This window comes from Falco naumanni, chromosome 9 (genome assembly GCF_017639655.2).
Source record: "Falco naumanni isolate bFalNau1 chromosome 9, bFalNau1.pat, whole genome shotgun sequence".
NCBI lineage: Eukaryota > Metazoa > Chordata > Aves > Falconiformes > Falconidae > Falco > Falco naumanni.
The window spans coordinates 53295159-53312132 of record NC_054062.1 but is presented as its reverse complement, the minus strand read 5'-3'; the positions used below and the strand labels follow the sequence as shown (position 1 = coordinate 53312132).

The 16974-nt window shown below is 48.1% G+C and overlaps 1 protein-coding gene across 3 annotated transcripts in view; it reads right to left on the bottom strand.

Annotated features, from left to right (window-relative positions):
- INPP5A (inositol polyphosphate-5-phosphatase A) overlaps positions 1 to 15065 on the bottom strand; it is a 262018-nt gene extending 246953 nt beyond the window's left edge. The window contains exon 1 of one of the 3 annotated variants that reach the window (XM_040606001.1): positions 14921 to 15065. In XM_040606001.1, the coding sequence (XP_040461935.1) occupies positions 14921 to 14995 (75 nt within the window). In that variant the 5' untranslated portion in view covers positions 14996 to 15065. The remainder of the gene's footprint in view (positions 1 to 14920) is intronic. The other 2 variants (XM_040606000.1, XM_040606002.1) reach the window with 2 other exon arrangements.
- Positions 15066 to 16974: the final 1909 nt, after the last annotated feature.

Genomic DNA, 16974 nt, shown 5'->3' with positions numbered 1-16974 from the left:
CCCCAGGGGGCTGCACGCCCTCCCCAGCCTTTCGTGGCCCTGCTCCCCTGGAGCACCTACACCCAGCACATGGCAGCTCTCCACAGCAGGGAAAAGGAGAGAGACAGGACTGGGACACAGCTGTGAATTAGGTGACATCACTAAGCCACACAGCAGTCAAATTTGAGATCAGGTATGGAATTCTTCTCGGCAGAGGGAAGGGTCTAAACCTGCCCTGCTGCTGGAGGCGACGCTGGGCAGCCTCACCGTGCCAGGCGTGCCCAGTCCTGCTTGTGGCGAACGTGGTGAGCAAACCGAGCTAACCTCCACAACACACCTCCATGGCTTGAGGCGAACACCTCTGTACAGCCCGGCGAACAGAGCGGACACACCGTTTCTCAGAAGTGATGCAGAGATTTTTTAAAATATTGGCAGAAGCTTTACTCTCTACACTCTGACCATGCAGATCAATTACTGCAAATATGAATGGCAGGTCATCTTGCCTTACACTACCAGGTGACTGAACAAAAATGTAGACAAGAAGAGGAATACTTTTTTTTTTTTCCTCCTTTCTGTACTATGACAACATCTCTTCCCAGTTCACAGCTCAGTTCTTTGGACCAATCATGTTTCAAGTAACAAAAAGTAATATGGCAAACAGCAGTAGATAAAATAGAAACACATAAGCCAAGCAGCTGTTCCACTATCTAATCACTTCTCATCGTGCACCTTTGCCGTTACTTTGTTTGGGGTAAATATCATAGCCATCAGCTGCTAGTGAACTCTGCAGTATCCCTTCTCTTAGCCTCTCAGTCACTTGTAACTGTCTTCTGGCTCCTGTGCTTCTACCACCTTTCCAGTTCTCAAGTAATCAGGAACAGCATGTTTATTTGATACTGAAATGTCAGTAGAAAAGCAAATAAAAAACCCCAATCAGAGCTGAAAACCCGACTTAGAGACTTCAGTTTCAGCACACTAGTAAAGCATGTGAGGAAGCTTTCAGAAGAGTTAGAGAAGCTTTATAAGCTGACTGACAGCGTGACCATTTCCCCTCATTTTCAGGAAAGCATGCACATGTTCCAGTTCCTGGACCAAAGTTACTCCCCAAAGCATTCAGAAATGGTCTATGTCCATAACAGAACAGCAGATAAAAAGTGAATGAGGATTTGCCACAAAAACATGGACTGAGAAGTAGAAAGTTGTCTTCCGCAAGCGCAGGAAAGCAACAGGCAATGGCTCAGCAACAACAAAACACAGGGAGGGGCAGAGGTTGGCGGCAAGCATGATGTCTGGCTGTATAGTCACCGGCTGCTTCAAGTAAAGGTCACCTGGTCCAACCCTCTGCTCAAACAAGGTCACCCAGGGTCAGCTGCCCCAGACCACATCCAGGTGGCTTTTGAATGCTTCCAAGGGCAAAGAGCCCACAACCTCTCTGGGCAGCCTGTGCCAGTGCTCGGCCACCCTTGCAGCAGAAAGGTGTTTCCTTGTGTACTTTTCTTGCATTGCTCTGAACTTAACGTAAATAAAACCTTCTATCTGTTTAATACGGATTTTCATTGTACAACACCAAATATCCACATACAAATGAAAAACCAATTAGCTTGGCAAAAGTTATTATTTTAAGCAGCGCAAACAAGCCTCACACCAAAATCTCACCTACTTAGTCAAGGACATATGCCTTCACCTGGCTTCCACAGCTGCCTTTATTGATCCTGGCATAAAATGTACTTTTCACACACTCACTTCAGCAAAACTACAATGGCACTGATGGCCTATAAGAACAGGTAGATCCACATGGCATCAGCCCCTTCCCACTTTTTCCCTAAATGATATTTAAGATCTTTGGTTGTTGAGATGAGTAAAAGGCACACAGTGGTCATAAATCACAAATACTTTAATATTTAGTAAGGATAGCTGAAGAGAAAAGGCTTGCTTCTCTTTTGCTAAAAATTGCTATCCCACAAGACAAATGAGAATTGGCTTCATGGTCTTGCAAGCAGCCAAGTCTAGATAAGGTCTGTCCTCCCAGCCCAGAAAAACAACATTGCCAGTTCATGAGCACAAACTTGCTTTAGCAGAAGATTCTTGGGTGACATCCAGTTCTCTGAAGTGAGCACGTTGGTCCTATCATACGTTCCATCTAGTTCTTGACTCCTTAATGTGCCAGGCAATATTTGAAGTTTACAACTAAATTTTTTTTTAAAAAAAAGTTATTTCATTTCTTCCTCCAATAAAAAGTGGGATAGGAATTCTAGACCAACACTTTCACTTTGAACAGCTGTTTTAAACAACATTTTGAATTATGAGATCAGGAACACAAACAGCCAGTGCTTTTGTCAAAGGAACCTTCTTTGTGTGAATCTGCTGCAATAATAGATCCAACGATAGCTGTCTGCCCAACATTACATGTAAAGTTCTTCACTGCCAGTTACTCCAAGAAAAGCAGGAATTCTGTCCCCAGAATTCTGAAATTAAACAAGAATTCTGAAGTAATTAAAATATAGCTAATGCCGGCTGATAGTACTTAGTAAATACAGAATTCCCTCAAGTGATTTTTTGAACAATTTCTTTTGACACGTAAATAAACACTGCCAAAGAAAGTTCAAGCATACATTTCCGAGATGTTCCTATGGGAAAACTAGCTTTGCTTTTCCCACTGGGATTGGTAAAGCCTCTAAAATTAGGGAGTTTGCCACACCAGAAAAACAAAAAAACCCTAACTTCAAAACAAGCTCCCACAGGATCACTTAAAAGGCTTTAACGAAAGAATTCAGAATTACGTCCTGCTCACAAAGCCTGCCTGCTGCTCACTGTTCAGCACTGCTAGCACTGCAGTAGCTAACAGCACAGTACATAGTTGCTCCGGAAAGCATATCCATAACATGCAGTGGGTTGCCGACACGTTCAAGGGCAATTTAAAAAAATAAATAATAATAAAAAAAGAAATCTCTTTTCAAGAATGCAATGGAAACTGGAAAACTAAGAGAGAACAAGTAGAGGCAGCTCTATCTTGTGCACAGTACAACAAACAAGTTTTGGATACGGCGTGTTCCCATGGTAATTAATGTCTGTGATCGGCCACTCCTTCTGCAGTATGCTAGTGAAGCCTTTTAATGAGATCTGAGACAGGTGACATTACGTAATGTCCCGTAAACAGCCTTGGCAAGCCTTACCAAAATGCAGACCGAGACAGAGCATCTTTCCCTGCTTTTACTCACTCCCATAAGTATAGACTTTTTCTTCTAAAGCCTATCTAAAGAGCTAGTTTTGTCATTCATTTGAGCTTGCATAAACCAAAGGAACCTCTCAGTAAGCAGAATGCTCACATAGCCTGTATTAACTAAGCCTTTGTTTAGCCAGGAACTTCTCCAGTAATAAGATGTGGTGCATGCCCATACAAGCTGTGTTGAAGATGGCACGTGGTGCTCCTCTGCCTTCCTCAAACTAAAGGGGAAAGAATGAGCCATCATCCTGGTCTCACCCATGACCCACACCATCCGGTTACTCCTGACTGCTCACCGCTGGACTCTGGCACACAGCCTAGACTTTAAGAGAGAAACATTGCACAGCCTGCTCTGGCTGAAAAGCTACTCCGACCTGCTTGCGTGCCATCTTGGCTGTCCACCTTATGGTCTTCAGCTGCATGACCTTCACAGCATCCTTCTAAAATCCTCCAGTTTTCAGAGGGAGAACCAGGATGCGGTGTCCACAGCCTGTCACAAGCACAGGAATGCCTTTGGTTGCAGTTTGAGGTGTCAATTGCCCGGGGTATCTGGTGCCACTTGCCCAGGGTCACACAGGATGCCTGAGGCTGAACACAAACTGAACCTGATTTCCATAGCCTACACCAGCATTCCCACTGTCAAACCACCTTCCTCCCTAATGACTAGAAAACATTTTTATCCTGAAGCAGTTGGGTTTTTTTCTCCAGGTTTTGAGGGATGGACACATCCTGGGCACTTGCTGCACTGCTTCTCTACAACACAGGCATGCAGTCCTGCTTTGAACTGTGTCAGTTACTGGTGTCCCCATACAGCCACCTGCAGCCATGAGTTCTGCAATCTAACACCCTATGGGTTCTAAATTTGAATTTAATTTAACAGCACTTATTTTCTATTGCAAAGAAAAATACCAAAACAACCTCTTTTCAGTGCCATTCAGTATACTTTACTCCTACATCCCTGAAAAGAGAAGTGCACAGTTTCTGTATGTGCACCAGCAAACCATTCACAAATGAACATTTTTGAATTCTGGCTCTCTGGCGACTGGTGGGTTCCTCCCAGTGACTAAATGCCATGCTGCCAGCACTTCTGGAGCTGGCTGATGAGCAGCAAGCAGGCTTTGAAAACAGTAGGCAATTCCAGATACTTTTTAAAAAACTCTACAAACAGGCTCACTTAGGATGACTGAGGTCTCCTGCATCTCAGCTGAGCACCCGGATTGATTCTGTAGGGAAGGAAAACACCTGATGACCCCGTCACCGCCATGCAGCACTGCCTGCTCACATGAATGCTCCTTCTCCGCTCACCTCGCTGCCGCGTCCCCGGGCCACCTGCCCCGCCATCCTGAGGGAGGGGGCAAGGCCAGCCCCCCCACCCAACAGCTTTCGCCCCTGGATGACCCAGAGGCAATGGGCCCCCTGGATCCCACAGGCTACGGCCTGACCCCAGGAGCCGGACCCCTCTACGGGTTGCCACCACGCGACCCCAAGCCACAGCCCTCCGGAAGTGCCAGGGCCGTGGCTCCCACTGGGTGCTGCAGGAGGGCCAGCGAGGCCTGGCCCAGAGGCAGGCAGCCAGGTCAGGCCCTCCTGCACACCCCAGCTTGGCCTGGGAGCTCATTTTACGGAGTGCAGCCCACCGAAGGGTGGCTGAGGGCCGGCCGGCTGCCTGCAGCCTCCAGCACAGACGGCAGGCATGGGCAAAGGCAAGACAAACGGGCAAATGTGCGCGGGGGAGGTCAGGGCTCCCCTTCCCTGAGCAAGGCCTGGCCCCAAGGCCGGGGGCTGCCACTCCTTGCACCCAGCACTGACCAGCCCCAGCCCCACCGGGCACTGCAGGCAGGAGGCAGGCCCATACACTGCAGCGTATCATCACCGTGCTGCTCCTGATCAGGCCGTTTTTTTCAGCTTATGGGCTTTTTCTATGCCTGCTACAATTTCATGTCATACTAAAGCTTCTACTTGCAGGAATTTCTGACTACAAACTGTATAAGAAAAGAAACAGAGGTAAAACCAGGGAAAACTGAGGAGACTGAAAAGGTAAGAACAGCAGGGCATTTAAAAACATCTATTTGGCAAGAAACATAGGCAGTATATCTTTCCATTGATTGGGGAAAAGGTGTAGGAAAAGACCAGAAGATGTTTTACTGAGGACAAACCAAAACTTGAAGTGAAAATCCTTCCAGTCACAAACCACAAGGTGAAAGGAAAGTTCTTCCTGTTGCACTTGTAACTGCATCCCTCAGCTGCTGTATCACCTCAAGTTACAAGCACGCAGGTCTCGAGCTGGGTTAACGTTTGTTAAATATCCAGGTATCAGTAACAGTCATATCACCTAAAAGCCATTTGAATCAGCACATAAGCTACCTATACCACCAGAGAAAGCTTGCAGTGTTGTCATGGGGGTTTTTTAATTACTTTTCTTAGTTTTAATGTTCTGCTTTCACGGATATTATCTGTTAAAGCTGACTGACTCGTGAAGACAAGTGCTTAACAACCTGAAGACATTAATGAAAACAATCAATTATATCTGACTTCAAAATATCATATAAAAGCAATGATCACTTTTGTTTGCTGTCAATAAATGCTTTAATATCCTTTCCAATAACATTAAAAATGAAAACAATTAAATAGTACATCTACAATAAAGAATGATGTATGAATAATGAAAATAGCACTAGAAGTGTCGAGTAACTACTATACACCATTGGAAAAAAGGCAGTAAAATAAACATTTTACTTTTAATATTCACTCTTCCCCCATCTGATTATTATTGTGCTCAATCTGAACTTTTCCACAACATGAAATAACATATTTCCCTGGAACTTTCGTCAGGGGAAGATGCCTTGCCACTTAAGTAACAAAGATGCAAGGAGGATGCTAAATGACTGTGACAGGCCATTCAAGCAGTCATCCAAGGCAGAAAGTCTTGCTTTTCTGTGACCATTTCCTATTCTCTACCAAGAAAGTCAAAGATGGTTAGAAAACACTGCGTAAAGTATTAAGACTAGAATAATGTAGATGTATTTTTAGAACTTCCACATTCTAAAAGCATACAGTTGGCTGGCAGTCTGACCTGTCTGCCTGCCTTTTCCCATTTTTTTTCCAAATTAAGGTAAGGGTTTACGGGCAGAGGACAAGGTAAAGCTTTGACCAAAGCAGCTGGTCTTCTGGGCAGGGGGTGGAAAGGAGACAACTCCCAGAGCTCATACTTTCAGCCAGTCTGTCTTCCAAGGTAGTTGAGTCATTTGATTTTGTCTTCTCACACGGATACCAAGGAATGGCATGTCGGTCTGCCCTGGTTAAGAAGAGACTTTGAATTTAACCTTGTGGAATTGCCTCTTCGACAGACAGCAAGACACCCATTGCATTAAAGGCAGTGCAACATTTCAAAACCCAAGATAAAGCTCCATGTGGAACAGTTTTAAAACAAGTGAGTTACTTCACTGGAAGTACATTGTCCTGGCTCTGTCTTTAACAGGCGTGCTACCTGGCATGCCCCTGGGCCCTGAAGATGTGCATTAATAAATCTGATGCCTCCCATATGCATTCAGTCCCGATTGTAGCTGAACAGTTCTTCTTCAAGGGGCAGTGAACAACACAACACGTTCAGGGGAACAGAACTCTCCTTCCTGATCGCTTTTGAGACACACGCAAAACTGCAAATGAAAAGGCTACTTTTCTCAGTGACATCCTCACTTCAAATAATAAGTGAGCAATAAGGGGAGAGCTTTCAGGAAGAGGTAAATATATGCAGTATAAGAAAGGGAAAGAAAGTATTTGAGATAAAAAGAGAAAATACATTTGCAGGGGGGTAGAAGATGTAAACAGTATGATGAAATAAATAACAGAAAAGGGAAAGAGAGAAAGTAAACAACAGATCAGCCTTTTAGAAAAATCATGAAGTCTGAGGGCTTGACTGGTATCTGTGTGCAACCTACTTTGAAGTCAAACTCTGTGGTAAGAAAATTCACAATGAGAACTTTGAAACAGCAAGAAAAACTTTGAATTTGACCCTTGCAAGAGTGCTCATACAAGCTAATAAACTCACAGATTCACATGTAAAGCATTCTTCCTACGGTATCCTATTCCCACTGCATAATTTCATATTCAAATATTTTGGGAATTAAATCCTCTTAAACCATCAGACTGATACACTGGCAATTTGTGAAAACCCAGCAGGTTACAAAATGCTAGCTCTACTCTGCCTGCTATAAAACCACATTAACAGAAAACTGTAATTATATAATGCACTTTGCCACTATTACTTCCTCATGTAAACATGTGCTCTTGCTGTTAATGATAACACTTAATCAAAAGGAGAAGAAAGATGGTCTACAAGATAATCTTCTGAGTTTCCTGCTTAAGGGAAGCTAAACACTGTACAAGCTCCTAATTAGAACTCTTTTGTTCAGAGAATTGTAAAAATACCCGCTAAAAAGAAAAACGCTTATTTTTTGTTAAATAAAACACTCTTTTTTTTTAAAGCGTACAACTCCATCTTGGGGGAAAATTCCCACCTTCTGTCTTGCCTGTACTATTACTGCTCCAATCATCTTCAGCTAATTAGAAAAGAGCTTTTAAATTTTACAAGTCTGCAGACGTACAACAGTGTGTCCCTGCTTTAGTGCATGACTGCTTCGGGTCTTGATTCTCATTTATACTTAAGAGGGGAATTTGCTCTGCAACTCACCCTCAGCTATCACTGCTTATTAAACCTTCAGGGGCTGAGAGACAAGGGCTGGTTGTGAGCAGGACCTGTGCAGTCACCACAGAAGCCCATGGGGGAAGCACCACGGACCACAGCACAAAGCCCGGCAGGAGGATACTCCCGAGTGGGTGCACTGGTTACAAATAACCTCACCAGCACACACTGCTGTGCCATCTTTAGCCTAAGCTAGGGATGCTAAGAACTGAATTACTTGGGAAGCTGACACCTAGGAAGCCATAAATCAGCATGAGTATTTAGATCTTCTTCAAGCAGGCTGTGAATGATTTAGGGAAGACCTTGTCAAAACCGTGTGCTGTACATATTTGATGCTAGCACCTACCTAAAGACCAAGTGAAGAAAGAGCTACAAACTGGTTCAGTCCTCCCCACAACTATCCTACAGCTTTTTCAAAGCAGGAGCACCAACAGTTGCAGCACGTGAGCAACAGAGACCGGCACGGGCATTCCTGCTGGTACAGCTCCACCATCCTGCCCAAGTCACTTCAGCTGTCCGCACACGTGTCCCTGAGCTCATGCCTGGTCACAGAAGTAGCAGGAAACAAGAGGTAGCAAAGGAGTTTGAAATCAAAACACCTTTTCACAGCAGCAGATTAAGAACTACACACGAAGCAAGAGACAGCAGCCAGACATCATTATGTCAAGCCAACACTCAGCTTTGTTCAGTTGCACATCTGGGCCAACAGCTGTATCCTGCTGGTAATGCGTTACCGACAATTTCATTCTCAAGATACAGCTGATCCCTCTAAAAATTTTCAAATGCACAAGCACTGCAAAGGGCTACAAAACAGCTTTCTCCTCCCCGTCATCATTTTCACATAGCTCAAGAAGTTGTAGGTAGTACCAAATTCTAGTCTACCTCGAAATTTCACCTCCTGCAAAGGGTGTTTAGAATTGAATAAAACAAGAGTTAGTCTCCTAGAAAACAGCATAAGCATGAGTACAGCAGAAACTGTAAGAAAAACATTGATTTGAGATTCTGCCATAGAAAACCAAACAAAAGAAGACAGCAACAATGTTTAAGAAAGTACCAGTGGCACTCACACAACAGAAAATTAGTATCAGAAAGAAGACACCAAAATAACCAGAAAATAGGAAGTGAGGAGTGCATGAGCAGATAAAAGAGTAATTAGAGATTACTTATTTTTAGGGTTCCCATAATAGAGAACACTGAAAAACACTTTTTTGTTGGCCTTCTACATTATCGCTTAAGAGTATGTATTCCTAAAATGGAAGCCCTCAGTTAAGAGCAGGCAATTTTACAGCACCACAGAAAGCAAGGCAATAAACAACCAGGGTGTGGGGACAGTGCCCTCACCAGCTGGCCAGAGCTGCCAAGTGCCAGGCTAGGCCCCAGGACAGCCACCCAGGAGGGCTTTCAGGCCTGCCAGAGCAACCCATCCATGGCCAGGGCTCCTTCTCCAAGCACCAGCCAGCTTTGGGAGCACAGCAAGAGGGGAAGCTTGCTCCAAAGCACATGAGCCCACTGGTGAGGCCAAACCAGGGCCCTCCTTGCTTGTCTGCCTCTGCTCCTCTTCCTCCAGCTACCCAGTTTCTGTCCTTCTTGCCCCTCACCTGGCCCGAGAACATGTGCGAGCTCATCCCTGCCTGCCAGCGAGGTGCCCACAGCCACAGTCAGCCCCCCCACATCAGGCAGAAACACCCCCCATAGAAGCAACGCCTTTATCTGAGCGCATTTGTCTTGTTTTCTTTTCCACTCCAGGTAACGTCAACACAGCCTGACAGTAAGGATGGAGAAAAGTGTTTCTCTGCAGTGAAACGATGTATCTTTTTTAAAAAAATCACAATGAATCAAACATTATCTTTCGCTTTATCTGGTAGATAAGATTTGAAGAAAAGAGGGTGCCTTGACTTGCAACATACTAGTCCTAACACTTATACAGAAATCAAAACCTAACGAATGTATTTTCCATCCTACCACACTTCAAATATATCACAAAATTTAAGTAATTATTTAGGGGTGAGGGAACAAAAACCAGCAAAATAAAACCCTAAACAAACCCAAAGCCAAAAATACCCCTTTTCATTATTACCTAATACCAGTCAAATCCACAGATATCTAACATCAAAATAAGACTACACCCACTGTTTCAGGATCGGAAAATTAAAATCAGGTGATAAAGAAAAGACAACTGCACTGTGATCACAATCAAATTTAAATGCCTCTTACTGACAGCGTAATGTTTCCTCGCTTTTCCATTTCCCTTGGTGGAGCTAAGAGGAAAGGAATCCTGGAAACCCATTAAAAGAGCAGACTGTTTTTAAAAATTATGGGAAGTACTACTACTTCAAATTCAATTAATAGACTTCAACTCTTAACAGAGGTAAAGGATATTCCAAGTTTGTACTCAGAATTAAAGCAATGAAACTTACTTATAATAACACTACTGCTACAAATAGGGCTCAGAACAAGATATTCCACCCCTGCCCTCTTTCTGTACTGTATGAGAAAAGGAGACTTTCACCCAAATGTTTTGTAGGTTAAGGCCACTTGGGAATGTGAAAGCTTACTGCCCCAACTGTCATACAAAGGCTAGTATTTTACATAGTCAAAGAACATACAGGTAGGACAGCAATGCTGTTAAGTCATTTAAAGATCCTGAGCGTTCGTACCCTAGCACCACACAGCAATTCCCTAATCTACTTTCTCCCCTCCTTTTTTTAACTACTAAGATTACACGTTCTGTTTAGCTTTTGCCTTTTTCTTGTCATTATTATGGTTCTATTCTGGCCTAAGTTTGTCCTGAGAATTTAAGAACTGCATCAACCTCCTGTTAGAGAAAAGCTACATACGTTCAGTGGCATGAAGACAAGAGGAAACATTTCCAGAAGTACATACCTGACTTAGGCTCATATATTCCAGTTTCGAAAGGAACCAGAACAAATGAACCATTTTCCAACCCAAGAAGAAATAGTAGAACTTGCACAGTTAAATCTGCTGGGCATACTGAAAATCTTTAGGGCAAAGATCTATGTCCAGAGGTTTAAACAACACTGATTGTTAAAGTCACCTAAAACTGAAACAGAGAAGGACACAATTTTCAAGTGTGAGCACTAAGGTGTTTTATCAATATTTGTGACTGCACCCAGCTAAATATGCAGCCAACTAACAAAACCTCTGAGACAACAATGAAAACTGAATTGCAAAGATCTCCATCTGCCTCCACCCAGCAGAAACAACCACAGCTCCTTTGCTGCACTGACAATGAAACGCGCAGTAAGAGAAGTTTCTCCACTACATACAGCCTCTCCAAGACATCTGCCAGACAGGAGGGATGGAGGCAGGGACAGAGGGGCTGCCTGCCTGTGTTCGCTGAGACAGGGCTGGGGACCTGCCCGAACAGAGGACAGATGCGCCTCCCGCCACTTGTGCCCAGGCACCTGCAACCCAGCCTGCTCTGCACGTTGGCCAGTAACACGCTGCACTTGGGGCTGCACGACCCAGCTGTGGAACCCAAATGTCTCCTCCACTGATGTACTCTCATTGCCATGAAACGCTCCTGACCCTACCTAAAACCCTCCTGAGCAGAGTCCCACAGAAGTTGCCAGGATCGCTCCAAGTCTGAGGGTGTCCTCAGCAGGGTTTTCCACAGTTCGGCTCAAGGCATTTTATTGCAGACATCAGCACAACTTTCTGCCAGGCACCCACACACAGCCCTCGGGAGGATGAGCTCACGCTGCCTGACAGCTCTCACAGGCCCCAACACCAGCTGCTCACACCTGACTCCCAGGTTTTTGTCCCAGGCAAAACCAAACAGAGTTAAGCCTTTTAAAAGTAACTGAAGAGAATGAAAAGGATACAGCAGATAGGATTTTAATTTAATGTGCTGTCTTTTTTTTCCTATACAGTAAAAGCAGTGAAGTGCCAGACAGATTGATTCTGTGGCCACTGCAGTGTGTAGGCTCACTGAAAGGTAAATCTGTTTTTTTTTTTTTCTGTCAGTGCAGACAGAGGAAGCAAAGAAAGCACAGAAACTGCGGAGGGAGAGGCTCCTGTAATAGAATGCTCTGGGTTGGAAAGGACCTTTAAAGATCGTCTAGTCCAAGCCCCTGCCACAGGCGAAGGCATCAGGGGAGAGTGTGTGTGTGTGTGTGTGTGTGTGCGCGCCTGTGAAGTGGCCCACAAGCAACCTGAACTCCATCTTCTGTTAGCAAAAGTATATTGTGATAAAAACAGGAAATGTTTACACAGCAAGACAAACATTAAATGCTTATGAAAACATGAATGTACCAAAAATCATATGCATTCACATTCATGAGATGCACATGTTCACAAAACTTGGAAGAATATTTGTTTATCTTATACTGTGTTAACTTTTTTAATGAAGCAGCAAAACTACTCAAGGAATGAAAAACCCAGCACAGTCCCTTTTCAGTGTTAACTGTTTATGTTTATTCATGAGCTCCCAGGTCACCATTGCAACAGGTTATTAGTGGATGCGGATGGCTGGCAGGAGCAAACCAGTATATTATCATAACTTGCTTCTGGCAGTCAGAGAAGGAAAAACAAAACAAGACAAAACAAACCAAAAAGCAACCTTCTTCACTTTGCAAAAGTATAGCCAGGTCAGCAATACCCATTATCTAGGAAAGACTGTCCCACCCAGATAAACCCATCGACCAAAGAGATTTTAAATTATTCTATAAAATACTGGTCTTTACTACGCACATACAGCATGTGCCCACCAAGTAAACAGTACTCATACAAAACACATCTAAAAGTGCAAGTTGTGCTGTTGCTGCACTGCTCAGGCTACTTTAGCCAAGTTGGAGAAAGGTTCATTGTGGAGCCCACACGTGAGGGTTCACTGGCATGGAAAGGGGGAGCAGAAGTCCGACCCATGCAAAGGTGGGACTGTGTTAGTGCAGGTACTCAGTCTTGACCATCCCCTCTGCTCGGTGTTTCTGTACTGTGTCGTGAAAATGCATATCGTTTTACTACCCTGAGGTCTAGCAAAATTTGACTAAAGTGTGGTGTTTAGTTAAAGTATGTACCACCAACTGAAATTTGAAATCAGGAATTGTAAAAAATTGATTAAAGGAACTGGAAATCGTTTCCCAACCCAGCTTAGGTGAAGACTATCAAAGCAGGAGTCCTTGTTCATGACTGAAATCACTTTAGGTCATAGCAGAGAAACTTACTCCTCAGCTGAATACGAAGGACCCAACAAGCAGAAACAGCCACTGACAGCTCCCACATGTAAATCGAAAGCTGAGACCACAAACCAAGCTAATGTCATCTTTACTGTGCCTGAACTACACCAACATTACTATAGAAACCTGACCGGGCAGTCACCAGTCCCAACTCCAACAGCAACAAACCAGAAGCATAATCACGAAAGTTCAGACCAGTCTTTCCATTCCCCACCCTGCAGCGGAACATACCCAAATAAGACTGGCTTTGTTGCTGTAGAAAACTGAATTTTTCATCATAAGGGAGTTGCTTGCTAGAGCAGAAGCATTCCTTTCTTTGGTCACACTGAACGATAAACAAGAAACACGCTCCAGGAATGCCAGCGAGTCTCAAATACTAACTAGGAACAACCAGGAAATCGTTCAGTCTGACAGCACAGGATTTCTTCAGTGACACCGCTCCGAAGCTGTTGCTTTTATTGCTCAGACAAAAGAGAAGGCAGGAGCACTTTGAACCACAGCATTCGCTACAGGAGATAGTGGGCTCAGGTCAGACAGAGCCATCGTCTTTAGGCTCCAGCAATGGCAACAGGAACACACAGCAGTAATTACCTGCCCTACTGAACACCACGCGGCTTCGCTCACAAATGGATGCTGCACAAGCCTAAGGCCATAATCATGAAAATCATCACGAAGTGAGTATTTTCACAGTGCTCACTTAATATGAATCGACACATTTAAGTGTAAAAATAACTGCGGTGATAAATTGTCAAAGTTTACTGAACTTAGTGAAAAGATTAATTGTACCCTTCGACTACACACAGATCAAAGTGTGTACTTTACAGGTCAGCCTTCCAGATGATGCAAAAACAAACTTTGAAGACTGGGGGTGATCACGAAAACAACACACCTACTGTCGAGCACTTATCAATTTGTGCATAGAGCTGGCGCACGAAACAAAGCCAGTCCCAACACACACGGCAGGAGTGACACACAGCACAAGTTTGGACCAAGTTCCCTGCTGCTTTACAAGCTGCAAGCCCCTACAAATACTGCCTTTGCGGTATGTGACACACCAGTATTAGTTCCAGAAACGCTCTGTCCCTGAGTTCAGTGGTGCCAGACTTCACACCGGGCACAGGTTTAGAAGCCTGGCTGCTATTCCAGGTATTTGTGAATATCTCTTAATTCACGCAAACTTACAAGGAAGCATTCTTCTCTTTTCTTAACTACTAGCTCTATCAACTGTTGCATTAGTCTTCTTTGCAACCATAAGAAATAGTCCAAACGTTTGCCGGAGCATACTACGCTAAGCAGAAATTAAACCGTATTTTCGTGTCCCAAGGGGCGAGGTATCTCGGGGGAGCGCCGAAGGTCAGCCTCCGCGACAGGGGTGCGCCGGGGCAGGACCCGCTCCCCCCACCCCGGGAATGAGCGTGCCCCGCGCTCGCGCCCTCCTGACATTTCGGGAGGAAGGACCGGAATCGCCTGGGACGATGTGACACCGCACGGCACCCCCAAAACCAACACCGCCGGCGAGGGAGTGGCACGGCGGCGGCACCGGGCATTCCCGGCGCCCGGCTCCGCGCTCCCAGAGGCAGCACAGCCCCCGCGGCAAGTGCTTCGGCCGCCGGGACGGCTTGCCGGGACACCGGCACACACGCCCCCCCCCACGGCGGGCAGCGCTGCCCACCGGCACCCGGGGCCGGCCGGCACCGGCGCGGCAGCCGCGGAAGGGGGGCGGCGCTAGGACCGGCGCGGGGCGGCGGCCCGCTGCCCGGCGGAGACCCCGGCCCCCCCGCACATCCCCGGCGGGGCGCGCACGGCCGCGGTACTTACGTCGTCAAAGAGGGACCCGACGTTGGCCGTCACCAGGAGCACCCCGGCGCCGGCCGCGGCCCCCTTCACCGCCATGGCGCCGGCGCTGGCGGCGGGCGGGCGGGCGGAAGCGCGGCCGGCAGCGGCGGCGCTGCGGGGAGCCCGGGGGCGGGCGCGGGGCGCTGCGGCGAGCGGGGCGCCTGGCCCGCCCCGTCAGCGCGGGCGGGCGGGCGGCGGCGAGTCCTCCCGGCGCGGGCAGCCCGCGGACATTCGCGCCGCGGCGGGCCGGCCGCCCTGCGGCTGCTGCGGGGCCGCGGCGCTCAGCGCTCGCCCGCCGCCGCCGTCGCCGTCGCGCTGCTGCCGGGACGGCTCCCGCCGGCGGAGGCTGGCGCCGGGCCGCGGCGCATGGCAGGTCGGCGGGATGGGGCGGCGCGGGACGGTGCGGCTGCTGCGGCGCGGCTGGACTGGGCGCTCCCCGGCGGGGCTGGGCTGGGCGGGCGCTGCGCGTACCGCGCTGCTGCTGCCGCCGCCGCTCCCGGCTCTGGCGGCGCGGCGGGCGGGCCGGGCTAGGGCTCTGCGCCCGCGACGTCACAGCGGCCCCGCGCGGCTCTTAAAAGGGCAACGCCACCTCGGGGAAGCGCCCCGCGGGACGCGGCCGGCAGCGCTGTCCCGGGGCTCGGCCGCCGCGCGTCCCCGCGGAGCGCGCCGGGCTGGGCCGCCGCTCCCGCAACGCCGCCCGCTGGGTGGGGCCGCCGCTCACCTGCGCGGCCCGGGCTGGCAGCCGGTGCCCGGGGCGGCGAGGCCGGGCGGGGCTGCGGGCCGCTCAGCGCCCCGGCGGGGCAGGCGGCGCGTCTCTGCCCGGGCGCTGCCTCCTGCGGGGAAAAGGGCCCGCTGCCGGTTCTGCGGGCGCCCCCGGGCAGCCGGGGGCCTCTCCCGGGGGTCTGCCCTGAACGGGAGCGCGGCCACGGGCGGTGCGGACCCCCGCGTAGCGGCAGCCGGCCCGGGCGGCGTCCGCGGGTACCGGCACCGGCCGATCCCCATCCGGCCCCGTGCGCCTGACCGGCTTAGGCAAACGGGTACGGCCGCCCCCAGGGCGGAAAACCCGCAGCGCTGCAGCAGGGCTGTCACCGGGAGCGGAAGGCCAGAGGGTGACCGGCGGTGCCGGACAAGGGGCTGTTCGCCCCGGCAGGATCTGGCCCCGTGCGGGAGTGTGCCCGGCTGGGCCTGCCGAGCCGGGGGAGTGCCCCAGCAAGCTTCAGCCTGCGAACCCACCCGTCGCAGGAGGAATCTCATCGCTGACTTTGCTCAAGAAACCAGAGAAATGACAAATCAGTCTTGGCTATGCTGTGCAAAACAGCTGCCTCCTAAGATTATCTATATGTCATGGCTGGTTAGTAATGGGAACAAAATGTGCAGAAGGTCAGATTACGAGGCTTGCAGAGGGCTTGCTAGGTTTTGGAGCTGAGGACGCTCTTGTCAAAAGAGCACATGAATGATATGGGCAGGTAGTTGCTGAGCAGAGCGGGGGAAATGGGAAACCCAAACTAGATTCAAGAGCAACTGCACAAATACACAAAACTGAGGGGAAAACGAAATGTAGAGGCAGATTCAGCGGTGCTGTGCCAGGAAGCGTGATGGTGAGGAATGCTCAGCGTTGGGTGACACACGCTGTAGTAGAGGTGACAACGGAAATCGCCGAAGACTGAGACATCCTTCACACCGAGTAGGAGGACATCACACTGAACAAGAAGGCTTGGCCAGAGAAATGAGTGGCCCCTGTCAGAGAAATAAAAATATTGTTACTGCTCCTCAGCAGAATGTTATTATTTCTCCCCTCAGCGCTTGGCTGGCTGTCACCCCAGGGAGAGGTGTCTGCTGGGCAGCAAATAATCGCATATGGTTCCAAATACAAGGTAAAGAAAATATATCTCCCAAACAGGCCTTTGGGTGTGGTTTATGCAAAATTTATTATATTTTGCATCGTAATCGACAAAGTGTGCTTACAGTCAGTTAGCGAGTCTCTCCCAAGTTAAAGATACATCAAGCAAATGAGCTTGTCTGCTCAGTGCTTGCAG